Genomic DNA, 13789 nt, shown 5'->3' on the forward strand with positions numbered 1-13789 from the left:
GTGGGGCCCATGAAGGGGGCTGGGCGGTCAGCACCCTGGACGCTGGATCTCCACGAGTCAGGTGGGGCCCATGAAGGGGGCTGGGCGGTCAGCACCCTGGACGCTGGATCTCCACGAGTCAGGTGGGGCCCATGAAGGGGGCTGGGCGGTCAGCACCCTGGACGCTGGATCTCCACGAGTCAGGTGGGGCCCATGAAAGGGGGCTGGGTGGTCAGCACCCTGGACGCTGGATCTCCACGAGCCAGGTGGGGCCCATGAAGGGGGCTGGGCGGTCAGCACCCTGGACGCTGGATCTCCACAGGTAGATGGGGCCCATGAAAGGGGGCTGGGCGGTCTGCACCCTGGACACTGGATCTCCACGAGTCAGGTGGGGCCCATGAAGGGGGCTGGGCGGTCAGCACCCTGGACGCTGAATCTCCACGAGTCAGGTGGGGCCCATGAAGGGGGCTGGGCGGTCAGCACCCTGGACGCTGGATCTCCACGAGTCAGGTGGGGCCCATGAAGGGGGCTGGGCGGTCAGCACCCTGGACGCTGGATCTCCACGAGTCAGGTGGGGCCCATGAAGGGGGCTGGGCGGTCAGCACCCTGGACGCTGGATCTCCACGAGTCAGGTGGGGCCCATGAAGGGGGCTGGGCGGTCAGCACCCTGGACGCTGGATCTCCACGAGCCAGATGGGGCCCATGAAGGGGGCTGGGCGGTCAGCACCCTGGACGCTGGATCTCCACGAGCCAGGTGGGGCCCATGAAGGGGGCTGGGCGGTCAGTGCCGGCCGTGGGGCCGCCCCGCGGTGGATGGCGTCGGCCGCGGCCTCACGTCGTGCACATGGAGGCGCAGGCCCCCCGTGTTCTCCTCGCGCAGCGCCCCCTCCTTGGTGGTGGCCGGCTGGAAGCCGACGGCACGCTGTGCGGTGTTGCATCCCCTTGGTGATATCAGTGAGGATGTTGGGGCTGGTGCTGTCGGGCCCGAAGCACCAGATCCCCCTGGCATCCGGACTTGGCCAGCCGCTTCAGCCCCTGCACCAGCCTGGGCAGGTCGCCCGGGGTGCTTGGCCTCCACGGCCACCATGGCGACGGGGCTGAACCCCATCACCCAGATGTGCGCGTGCTCGGAGGTGGCGCTGGTGCCCACTTTCACCAGGAACTGGCCAACGCCCCCCAGGACCCGAGGATCGATCTCAGGACTGGTTTCAGGTAGAGATCCTTGCTGCTGGGCGAGTAGCTGGGGCCCATGATCCCGACCTTTGGGCCGGTGGACAGTAGCCCCGAGAACACGAGTCCGAGGTTGGCGCCATCTTGGAGATGGACACCACGAGGGACCCTTTGGGGCCCATCATCGTGGGGATCCCTCCTACAACAGCTTGCAGTGGTGAGGGGCAAGGGCAGGTGGATGGCGATCACCTGCCGCAGGGGTTTGCTCTCCTCGTCCTTGTCCCCACTGCCCAGCTTAGTGTCCAGTTTCTCTATCGGTTTTGCCGTCTCCTCCTCGTTGAAGTTCATGATGGCATCAATCACCTTGAGGATGGGGTCCAGGGTGAGCTGGCAGAAGTCTGGCACAGCCGTGTCTGTCTCCGTCTGCACGCACACAACAGACACGCAGGCCACCAGCACCAGGGCACCGTCTGTGACATGGAGGGAGCCGTCACCTCCGAGGAGAAAGCCACATACCCCAGGGCGCCGTCTGTGACACGGAGGGAGCCACGTGCTCCAGGGAGCCGTCCTTGCTCTGCTTGATGAAGTTCAGGTGATTCACTGAGAGCTGGTAGAAGAGGGAGATGCTCGTGGACTTGATGGTGATGCAGTGCACCTGCTGGTCCTTGCAGGTGTCCCTGAAGCAAGTCTCCTCGGCGCAGGCCGAGTTGGCGATGCGGGCCTTGCGCACCAGGGAGTCGGTCAGCGTGGGCTTGCCATGGCCCACCTGTGCAGTGACAGACATGTTGCGACATTGACCGCCTTGTCCGTGATGGCCCGGAGCTGCTCCATCATGAAGTTCACCATGGTGGCGGATGGCTGGCAGACCAGACCCCAGCGAGGCAAGTGGTGCCAAGGATGGTGGCGGGAGAGTTATACAATGCTATTTTATTATTTTTTAAATATTTATTTGAAAGTCAGAGTTATGCAGAGAGAAGAAGAGAAAGAGAGGGGGAGAGAGAGAGGGGGAGAGAGAGAGGGGGAGAGAGGGGGGGAGAGAGAGAGGGGGAGAGAGAGAGGGGGAGAGAAAGAGAGGGGGAGAGAGGGGGGAGGGGGGGAGAGAGAGGGGGGTGGAGAGAGAGGGGGAGAGGGAGAGGTGTGTCTTACATCCGCTGGTTCACTCCCCAGTTGGCCACAACACCATAGCTGTACTGATCTGAAGCCAGGAGTGTTCTCTCCCCCTCCCTCCCTCCCTCTCTTCTTTCTGCCTTTCACGCAAATAAAAATGGAGAAGAAATGGCAGATGTCACACTGCCATTTGTCTCCTATAGGAGACAGCAATTGCTGAAAAGCAGCCTTAGGAAACTATAGCAGAGATTCAGCTGGTAAAGTCTGTCGTATTTAGTTGAATTTGCAACACAATTAAAGAACTCTTAAAGAGCCGCCATCTCACTGCCCTATCAGAGGACAATCTGCTTCTTACAGTGCTCTGCTTCAGCAACCATCAACTGATTCGTATCTCCAATGCTCAAAGCCAAGAGACTATGCTTGTCTTTTGTGTGTCTCATTTGTTTATTGCTTTCCTTTGGTAGTTTATTTTCGCATGCAATTCTGGGGGATAAGGGCAAAGGAAAACTATGGTACTTTGGGAATGCGTCATGTGTTTAGACCCTGCAGTGAACTCTATGTATAATGGGTTCAATGTGGCAAAGCCGTCCAAGGGAGATGCAAAGAGTGACTATTTCTCCAAGTTTAGGAGAAATTTACTAAAGGAAAAGAAAGATGACAATTCAGACTCCCGTTGTTGTGGTGGATTCGTTTCTGGGAGGAGGAGCGTAGTGGGGGCAAGAGGTGTGGAGTTACCACACAGACCCTGGTGAAAGCAGGCCTGAGGCAAGCAGCCTGCAGACTCGTTTATTTCAGTTGCTACAGCTGCTTATAGCCAAGGCAGCCAGTCCAGTCAAGGGGCGGTCTATGCCCTAACCAATCACAGCCTGCTGCCAGGCAGTTTCCAAAGTCATACAATAACAGCCTGTTGCCATTTAGGTCTGTTGCCAGTTAGGCTCTGTTGCCAGGCAGTTTCTGAAACCATCCAATCATAGCCTGTTGTCAGACCGGCTCTGTTGTCATGTGGTTTCCGAAGCCATCCAATCACAGCCTGTTGTCAGGTAGTTTCTGTTGTCAGCGGCCATCTTGGCATGACCTTCTCACCTTCTCATTCCACCACGTCCCATGAGCTGTATTTTTTTAAAGGTTTTATTTATTTGAGAGGCAGAGTTACAGAGAGAGGGAGAGACAGAGTGGGATCTTCTATCCATTGGTTCACTCCCCAAATGGCCAAAACAGCCAGAGCTGGGCCGATATGAGGCCAGGAGCCAGGAACTTCTTCTGGGTCTCCCATGTGGGTGCAGGGGCCCAAACATTTGGGCCGTCATCCACTGCTTTCCCAGGCCATAATCAGAGAGCTGGATTGGAAGAGAAGCAACTGGGACATGAACTGGCATCCATACAAGATGCTGGTGCCGCAGGTGGAGGCTTAGCCTGCTTTGCCACAGTACTGGCCCCCATGAGCTGGATTTTTTTTTTTTAAAGATTTACTTATTTGTTTGAAAGTCATAGTTACCAGGGTTGGCGCTGTGGTACAGTGGGTTAAAGCCCTGGCCTGAAGCGCTGGCATCCCATATAGGCACCGGTTCAAGTCCAGGCTGCTCCTCTTCCAATCCAGTTCTCTGCTATGGCCTGGGAAAACAGTGGAAGATGGCCCAAGTCCTTGGGTCCCTGCACCCACATGGGAGACCTGGAAGAAGCTCCTGGCTCCTGGCTTTGGATCGGAGCTCAGCTTCGGCCATTGCAGCCATCTTGAGAGTGAACCAGCGGATGGAAGACCTCTCGGTCTCTACCTCTCTCTGTCTTTCAAATAAATAAATCTTCGAAAAAATAAAGGTAGAGTTACTGAGAGGCAAAAAGGGAGAGAGAGAGAGAGGTCTTTCATCCACTGTTTCACTCTCCAAATGACTGCAATGGCTGGAGCTGGGTCAATTGGAAGCTTGGAGCCTGGAGCTTCTTCCAGTCTCCCACATAGGTGCAGGGGCCCAAGCGCTGGGACTATCTTTCACTGCTTTCCCAAGCCATAGCAGAGAGTTAGATTGGAAGTAGAGTAGCAGGGATTTGAACCAGTACCCATATGGGATGCTGGCACTGCAGGCAGTGGCATTACCCACTATGCCACAGCACCAGCCCCTGAGCTGTATTTTTATAAAATGTAAACTATCCAAGTCATCAACAAAAAATCTTATAAACTTAAAAATGAACAAAAATATGTATTACTATGTATAACACATTTATCTTGTATGTGACTTGGAGCTTGCTTCTGTTTTTAAGATTTTATAACTTTGGGTTTTTTTTTTTTTTTGGTTTCTTTCTGTCATCTATTCAACACCAAATTGTTATTAAGGCACAAATCAAAAGGAGTTTCTTATGAGAAAATATAATATTTTATGATGATTCATTTTGTTTTTCTTATCCCTGAGCATATAGAAATCAGAAAAAAGTTAGCAACAGTTTGTTTTCTTTTATGGTAAATTTGTGGAGGGTCCAATTACAGTATGACTCCTTCTCTATTCTTCCAAACATGTGACTGCAGATTCACTCTATGGGTAGCAGCAAGTATTATAAGCATGCATGTTGTAGATATGCTGATGTTTTAGTAAAAGCAAATGCTCAACTGGTATGCAATGGGACATCCTTGTCACAGAGGACTAAATAAGTCAATGACAGGAGAAGAGAGTATAGAATAGAGTTTGGGAGAAAGAGAATAATGGTAAAAACATTCTGTTATTCAAATGTTTTTACATTATTTCATGCGAACTTTAAACCTGTTTTGTGATTTTGTTGATTTTTTTATATCAGTTTGCATGTATGGCAGTGAAGCAAAGAGATTTTCCATGACTTTTCAAGACCACATAGTTAGTTGATATAGGAGTTGGATGTTGTAGCTTTCAACTCTCCTATTTAGAAAAACGGGGATTTGGCATGCATGATGTGATGAAAACAGGAGTTCAGCTTGCTGAAGTTTCAGGTTCTAATGCACAAAATTGAGTAGAAATATTTGAGAACTTTCAGAGCTGGAGACCATGATGTGGCTTCATTGTCCATAGTTCAGGTTTGAAGATGTGATCTGGATGACCACTCAAAAGTATCTTCTTTAAAGTAATGGGGACCAGAAGAGACGTTTGCAGACCAAGAAGGGGAAGCACTATAGAGTAAGAAAGGAAAACTAGAAGGGTTTCTCAACCTCAGCTTTATAGACATTGAGGGTGGGATAATTTCTTGCTGTGGGGAGGTGTCCTGTGTATCCCAGGGTTCTTAGCATCATCCTTAGCCTCTACCTACTAGTTGCCAGTAATGGTGCCCCTCTGTTTCCAGTTGTGTCAACCCAAAATATGTCCAGGCATTGTCAGATGCCCCCAGAGGGGCAGACTCATCCTTGGTGGAGAACTGTTGTCTAAGGGGCACCAAACTGAATTAAATAGCCAAGATTGCATGCTGCACGTGGATCTAACTGTATGTGGATTGCACCTCAACATTTCCCCCTCATACCGTTTTATTTTTTATTTTTTTATTTTTTTTTTTTATTTTTGACAGGCAGAGTGGACAGTGAGAGAGACAGAGAGAGAAAGGTCTTCCTTTGCCGTTGGTTCACCCTCCAATGGCTGCCGCTGCAGCCGGCGCACTGCGCTGATCCGATGGCAGGAGCCAGGATCCAGGTGCTTTTCCTGGTCTCCCATGGGGTGCAGGGCCCAAGCACCTGGGCCATCCTCCACTGCACTCCCTGGCCATAGCAGAGAGCTGGCCTGGAAGAGGGGCAACCGGGACAGAATCCGGCGCCCCGACCGGGACTAGAACCCGGTGTGCCGGCGCCGCAAGGTGGAGGATTAGCCTATTGAGCCACGGCGCCGGCCTCCTCATACCGTTTTATTTTTTAAAGTGATGTGATTGACTTGTCAGCTGTACATTTATGGGCAAACTTGCACAGCTGTGTAGCATCAGGAAGAAATAAGAGGGGAAATTAAAGTCTTAAGGGAAAAGACTTTGGAGAAAGTCTACATACTTGAGATACTGGCAGCAGAATATTACTTGAAGCAGAGATTTCCTGAGTCTCCTGCTTTTATATCAAACGTAGCTATTGGCTGGCGTGTAAAATGGGAATTTTTTTTTTTTACAGGAAGAGTGGACAGTGAGAGAGAGAGACAGAGAGAAAGGTCTTCCTTTACCATTGGTTCACCCTACAATGGCCGCTGAGGCTGGTGCGCTGAGGCCGGTGCACCGCGCTGATCCGAAGGCAGGAGCCAGGTGCTTCCTCCTGGTCTCCCATGTGGGTGCAGGGCCCAAGCACTTGGGCCATCCTCCACTGCACTCCCGGGCCACAGCAGAGAGCTGGCCTGGAAGAGGGGCAACCAGGACTAGAACCCGGTGTGCCGGCGCTGCAGGCGGAGGATTAGCCTAGTGAGCCGCGGTGCCGGCCGGGAAATCTTTTTGGAGTACCAATGGGCCCTGACCCTGGTGTTGCAGGGGCTGCTTCTCTGGTGCATAAGGAGCCTCTACTGCGTATCAGGCTCACCGGTGCCAGGCATGAAAGCCCAGAGATGCCCCTTATGGAGTTTCTGGAAGGCTCTCATGGCTGTATCCTAGAAAAATTTAAGATGAAAATACCACATGCAGTCAGATTTTGAATCTCTTCCAAGGAGGTCGTGAATAGAGACAATTCACATATTTCAAAATAGCTGAAAGAGATGATTTTGAATTCTTTTTCCACAAAGAAATGATAAATGTTTGAGGTGATGGATAGGCAAAATGTTCTGATTCAATCACTATACGATGCATATGTGTACCAAAACATCACACTATATCGTATAAATATGTACAGTTATGGGTCAATTAAAAACTAAATTAAACTTTAAAAAAGGACGAGACATCTGGGTACTGAAAGGGTGTTGCAGAGAAATATAATATGCAATTAATTATCTCTGGTGAAAGAAAATCCATCAGTGAAAAAATGAGATTACTAAATATATCAGTCATGCAGCTGGTATTTTGGTCAATCTTTTACTCTTGCTTTAAAACTATGATTTAAACCTAGACAGGAAAATGATGGAAGATGTAAAACCTTGAGAGAATTTCTCTGTAGCAATCTCTTAGATTTTTAATACATAGATTAAAAAATCATAGCCATCAAGAAGAAATTATTAATGACTTCTCTAGTAGATATTTGCCCATAAACAAGATTTTGCTGTCTAGCATTGGAATACACATATTGTTTTGGAAAATTCCCTCTTTAAGGAACCTTGAAAGGAAGCAGGCTCATGTGCAATTGTGGGAGGAGAAAATGCCAAACACTTGCTATTTTTTGCATCTTGCTATTTTAGCCTCCAGTCAGTGTGGTGAATCAGCTGAGAACCCAGAGTCCGTGACGTAGAGGCTGTGAGAACCACATTCCGTGGTGGCATCTGGATGAAGGATGGTTTCCATAGGAAAACTGGTCATCTGCAGCCTCCGGGACCAGGGATGTTGGTGGAGCAAGGCACAGTATCTGAGGTCAGTGGTGACGGTGGCAATAGTGTGGACTGTTAGGAAGGGGGTTGCACCTCATGACCTAGGATGTTGCTCTCTGCTGCACAGCCTCCTGTCGGTTCTCTTGTTCTTCCAGTGATTCTGGGAGCCACCCACCATGTTCTGAATAAATTCCATTTTCTGCTTAAGTCAGCTCGAGTTGGTTTTTCTTGCCTGCAACTGAGAACTCAGAATGATACAATCATTAGCTTGAAAGAATTACATTAACAGCAACAGAAGCAGAAAATTTGTTTTCAACACAGTTCAATTGTAGTGGTAGTGACAATAGCAGTAATAGTTAACACTTGAGTGCTTTCTCTATGCCAGGCACTGTTCTGTGTTCACCATGTTTATGAGTTCATTCAATTCTGGAAACAATGCTATGAGCAAAGGGAGGTACAGACAAGGCCCAGTTGGTAAAAATACAGAGCTAGGCTTTGAATTTGAGTATTTGGACTCTTGGACCCATGTTCCTAAGCGTTTTCATCAATCAGAGTATCTGCTGACTTTGCCAGGAAGTTTCCTTTTCCATTTTGCTCTTTTACTTTTTCAGATCTTACCATGGAGAGATCCTCTATTTATCCTTTGATAATTTCTAGCATGAAGCTTTATCTTTCCCAGTAAAGGAAAAAAGAGCTACATTGGTACAACTACTCTGACAGGACAGAGTTGGGTCTTCATACATGCTGATTCATCCATTCAGCAGATATTTAATAATCGCCTGTACGAGGCAGTCCTGTAGGCTGGCACTTCACAGTTTGCTTCCTGGGATTCAGGCCCTGAATGATCGGTCCTTGAGTGCAGGCTGGTATGGTGTCTTGCTTTTAACCAGTAGAATGCAACAAGATGGTAAATGATCACTTCCATGATGAGCTTACATAAGGTTGCAACTTTTGGGTCTTGATAGAAAGTGTTTGCCTACACTGTTTTTTGGCTTACACATTTTGATAAAGCAAGCTGCCACGAAATGGGCAGTCACACTAGAGGGGCAGGAGGCAAGGGCAGCTTCCTGCTCCATATTCAGGGTCTCATTCTGACAGTCCTGGAAGCTCTGAACTCTGCCAACCATCTCAAGAGCTTAGAAGCTGATCCTTCCCCAGTCAAACTTTCAGATGAGACCCCAGCCCCGGCTGTCACCGCGATTACAGACCTGGAGAGACACTGAAACAGAGCACCCAGCTAAGCCGTGCCTGAGATTTGTGCCACAGCAACAGTAAGATAAGAAATGCACATTGTTTGTTATACAGACAGATAACACTGTATAATGCGTTTTGTATGTCTGATACTTTTGCTAGATAGACAGGGTCCTTGCCCTCATGGAACTTATGAGAGAAACGAACATGGTAACTTCAGGTTTTTGTTGGGGCTGTGAGGAGAATAAAATATGGTGATGCAATAGAGCCATTTTGTTCTATAAGGTAGACCCTAGATGCATGTGGGGCCTTTTAAATTAAAATTAAGATGAAATACATTTAGAAGTTCAGTTTCTTGGCTGCAGCAGCCATATTTCAAAGCTGAACGTGTGACTTGGCTTACGGCTACTGTGTGGAGCAGCAGTGGTTGTAGGACATTTCTGTCATCACAGCAAGATCTTTTGGGCGGCGCTGTTACAGAGAAATGTTGGGGACGATGGACTTACTTAACTTGGAAGCTAGGGGAGGCTTCTCTGAGGGAGGAGCATTTGAAGTAAGACCTGAAGGCTAAGAAAAAGTCAGACCAGCAAGGACCTGGAGGACAGGGCACGTGTGGCAAAGGGAACAAGATACACAAAGGTTGGAAGGTGGAAGCTCTTACGTTGTGTTTGAAGACAGTATGGCTGGAACTGAGTAAAACGGGAGGAAAGTTGTGCAGTGAAGTAAGAATGTGAAGCTTAGGGCCCAGGTGGTGTAGGGTCTCACGGCCCAGGGCTAGGGATCTGGACCGTGCTCCACGAACATTGGGAAGCAAGGGAGGTTTTAAGCAGGGGAGCATCATGATGTGATTTGTGCTCATGTTCTCAACAGACTACTTTGGTTGATATGTGGAGAATCGATTGTTAGGCATACCAATCAATGAACAATTCCTTGTTGGGGGAAAATAGGTAGATTATTGAGGAGACTGTTTCAGTAGGCCAGGATGACCTGGGACGTGGCTGTTGAGGTAAGGAACTATTATAGGTGTACTGCTGGCAAGATGTGGTGGATTAGAAATAACAGGGCATGAGAAAGGGAGGAATCACAATTGTGTTTATAATTTTTATTTGAATAGGAAGTTGGATGGTGGTAGGGATAGGGAAGGCTCTAGAGGAACTGATTTAGAGGGCAACAATGAAGAGTTCTCTTTGCATCATGTTAGATTTTAGACATTCACAAGATACCAAGCAGAGCTGAGGGATGTCAGAGCTGGAGTCATTGGCATACAGATGCTACAACACACCAAACAGGAGGCTGGAGATGGTGCTAGATTACAAGCAGACTCCTTGTCACCGACCTGAAGGCCTAGAAATTCCCCCTCTTCAACCTCATCATGTGCTTCACATTGCTGGCTCACCTGGCTCTAGCCACTGTGGCGTTTCAGGCCCACAAACGTGCTAATCTTGCCTCCCTCAGGATCCTTGCACATTCTCCTCCCTTGGCTGCCTCTTTTTTTTTTTGTGACCACTGTGCCTACAGTAAGTCCTTCTTGTTTTGCTATCTCAGCAACTTCTAAACTTCTATTGTTTCTTGCATAGTTCTATTATAATTTATTTTACCTTTTAGTTGCCTCTGCAAATGGAGTATCATCCTCACAAATGAAGAAACAATTTGTGTTTCTTTTTTGCTCTTGTATCCCCAGGGCTTGGAGATGCATACTTGGTGGGTGAATAACCTCAGTGCCTTGGGATAGATATTATCGGATAAATGAATTTATTTATTGAGTGTTAGATGTTAGAATTTGTTTAAGACGTTTATCTTATTTAAGCCACTCAACCTCGTGGTGTAGATATTTTTATTCCCATTTTACGCATGAGTTGACAAAGGCTGAGAAAATTTCAGGAAGCTGGTAAAGCTGGCACAACTGGTCTAAGTAGCAGCGACACATTTGGAGTCAGATCCACGTGTTCCATGGAATGTGTGCTGGAGGGGAAGAGGAACTTGAGGGCATTCTGGAGAAGCAGCAGCAGTGATGTGTCCAACAGGAAGACTCAACTGCAGCCCAAGGGACAGAGTCCAGGAGGGCTGCTGACTTAAAGTCACACAGGCAAAGGCGTTTCAAAGAGGCAGCGCCGTGTGATGTTGAAGCATGAAACACCGATTGCATTGTTAACCAAGCTGATCAAAACCACGATGGGGAGAGTGGTAATCAGGCCTTTTCTTGGTAATAAAGCAAAAAGGAATCAGATAAGCAAGTCAGTACTAGTCCATTCACTGTACAACTGAACTGGTTATTTCCTGCCCCCTGGAAAAACAGGGGAACTGCCAACATTAAGAAATCTGGTAGACAGGCACAAGATTTCTAGAAAGGCTGGTCATCTCGCATACACTTATATCATACTCATTATTACACAGTGTTAGTCTCTCTGTAGATTCCACCAGGGCTGTTTATTTCCTGCTTGCTCTGCTCAGGGTTGTATTATAATGCTTAGCATAACAGCACTAGTGGAGATCAGTAAATATTTAATGAATGAATAATGAACAGATTATTGTAATAATAATAGGAAACACAGTGGGCATATGCTGTCCACCAGGCAGTTTAAATACTTTACACATATGAACTCAATTACTTCTTACAATAACTCTACAAGAAAGGTACAATTATTTTTCCTAGTGTTATGGATGTAGAAACTGAGGCACAGAGTCAGTCTCCCAAGATAACACAGCTAGTCAGTGGCAGAGTTGGGAATGGAATGTTGTTCTATGAACCACACTTTTACCACTTTGCTACACCACCTCTGAGTGAACGAACACACACACACAAGACTGTGTTTGGGGCAGGCATTTGGCCCAGTGGTTAAGACGCCTGGGGGATGTGTCCCACATCAGAGTGTCTGGGTGGTGCCAGGCTCCAGCTCCTGACTTTATTTTCCTGCCAGTGCAGACCCTGGGAGGCAGTGGTGATGGCTCAAGTGATTGGATTTCTACTGCCCATGTGGGTTACTTGAGTTACCAGCCTGGGGCCATTGCAGGCATCTGGGGAGTGAATCAGAGGATAGGAGCTCTCTGTCTTTGTCTCTGTCTCTGCTTCTGTCTCTCTCTGCCTCTCAGATATCCGTATCTCTATTATATATGAGTGTGTTTTAAAATGATTATTCCTAGGACCACCTGGCATCTCTGCCTTTAGACAGGGGGCATTCTAGTGTTATTTTTAAAGCCAGATTTTTCTTTTCGCGTTTGAAGATTGCTAATATCCTGTCTCCTTGATTTTCACAAAGGGAGCGGTTTGGCCTGAACATAATTTGTTGCACAGGCGAACGGCTGAGATACAGCTAGACTAGGATGTGTACTGGCAGGAGGAGAACACGGCAGACTTTGGAATAAGGAAATTCTAAGATTATGTTTCGGTACTCGAGTAAAGGCAGAGGAGATGTGGGTGGGGTACCTATACATATGGATTAGACCTGTAGGGTCTGGCAAGGGATTTGCAGGTATAAATTGAGCAACACTTCCTACATGTGTTTTTTTTTTTTATATGTGAAGATAAAAAGATACAGGATGAAGGAGATCCAGTTTTAAGTTAGTATCAAAATGAACATATATGCATTTCATTTCTTGGTTATAAAAAAGAAAACCTTGGATTAAAATCTACATTTGGAAACATAGTAGAATGCATCTAACTGTGGAAGTGCTATAAAATATGATTGATAATCTTACTTAAACAATAGACTGCTGTCTTCATCATGGTTTATGGACTAATGATAGTGTGTAAGGTCCAATGTTTTAAAAATTCATCGTTTCTTTTCTGTGACTGTGTTCTTCCCTGATCTATTACTGATACTGAGCATTTTACCTGACTAAGGCCATTTGAAATCATATAATTTAGTCTTCCACATTACTCAGAGGCTGAATTGAAAACAAATATTTCTTAAAAAGCAATTACATATTTCCGAGCTTAGTACTCACTCCACATATATTATAAAAGTTGAGTGGTTTATGTTAGACAATTTAATCAGAAGTCATTCGTAGCTAAACTTACTGTTCTCTGAGCTTATTAGAACTAGAATAAAAGAGAAAGAAAAATCTAAGTTTTATTATTTGTTTGGCAAACTGTGATAATTAGTGCTTGAGAATTCGTAAGATATTGAACTCTTATTATGGCTTAGCCATAACAAGGCTTTGCCATAATAAAGGGTGGAAATATGAAAATATTCCACGTGGTAATATCTTATAACAAAATCATATAAATATACATGAAGTATTAATAATAGTGATAGTGCTTGCATGTAATTTTGCAAAAATATTTTTGTGTGTATTATTCTTATTTGGTACTTAGAACAATTTTAGGAAGTTGATAACAATGTTATAGATTTAAGGGGAGAGTTCCATGGAACAAGTTACCCATAATAGTAGTTTGTGAGGTTAGAACAGGAATCCAATTTTCTGACTTCCAATTCTGTACAATTTCAGTACACAAAGTTGCCTCTGTGCTGAAAAGCTAGTGGATTTGGAGCTCAATGATGAGTTTAAGGGGACTTTAGCATTTTCAAAAATAAGTGTTTAGGAAGTGGATACAGACATTTGGTTTGGTGTGTAAGAGAGTTGTCAAAAGTGGAAAGATGTCCTTCCCAACCAGGTGCTGTTTACTCTTCCCAGGTGGAGACAGCACAGTCTACATCCTCTCTTGCTTCTCCAGAGACACATCCTGTAAAGTGTGATGTTGAGCTTCCATTCTGGGATCAAATCCCAGTTCTGCCGTCTCTTAGCTTAGCGACCTCGGATGAGTTAATTTGCTTCTCCACAAGTCAGGTTCTGCATCTGTGGAATGCAGACAAATAAAGCACCTATGTGAAAAGATTTGCTATAAAGAGAAAATGAAATGGTTTTTTTATAAGGTATCCAGCAAGTTGCGTTATTGCTACTATCTTTATGATGCCTCC

At 46.6% G+C, this 13789-nt stretch overlaps 1 protein-coding gene and 1 pseudogene across 1 annotated transcript in view; one reads left to right on the forward strand and one right to left on the reverse strand.

The window, feature by feature from the left end:
- Positions 1–432: 432 nt before the first annotated feature.
- Positions 433–2024, reverse strand: LOC103348629 (elongation factor 2 pseudogene; annotated as a pseudogene).
- The window catches only part of LOC149127601 (uncharacterized), a 390111-nt gene continuing 378211 nt past the window's right edge, over positions 1890–13789 (forward strand). The window contains exons 1-2 of the mRNA XM_089328657.1: positions 1890–2030; positions 7554–7722. Coding sequence (XP_089184783.1) covers positions 7646–7722 — 77 coding nt within the window. The 5' untranslated portion in view covers positions 1890–2030; positions 7554–7645. The remainder of the gene's footprint in view (positions 2031–7553; positions 7723–13789) is intronic.

Source organism: Oryctolagus cuniculus, chromosome 3 (genome assembly GCF_051225735.1).
Source record: "Oryctolagus cuniculus isolate XC-2025 breed Fujian yellow rabbit chromosome 3, ASM5122573v1, whole genome shotgun sequence".
NCBI lineage: Eukaryota > Metazoa > Chordata > Mammalia > Lagomorpha > Leporidae > Oryctolagus > Oryctolagus cuniculus.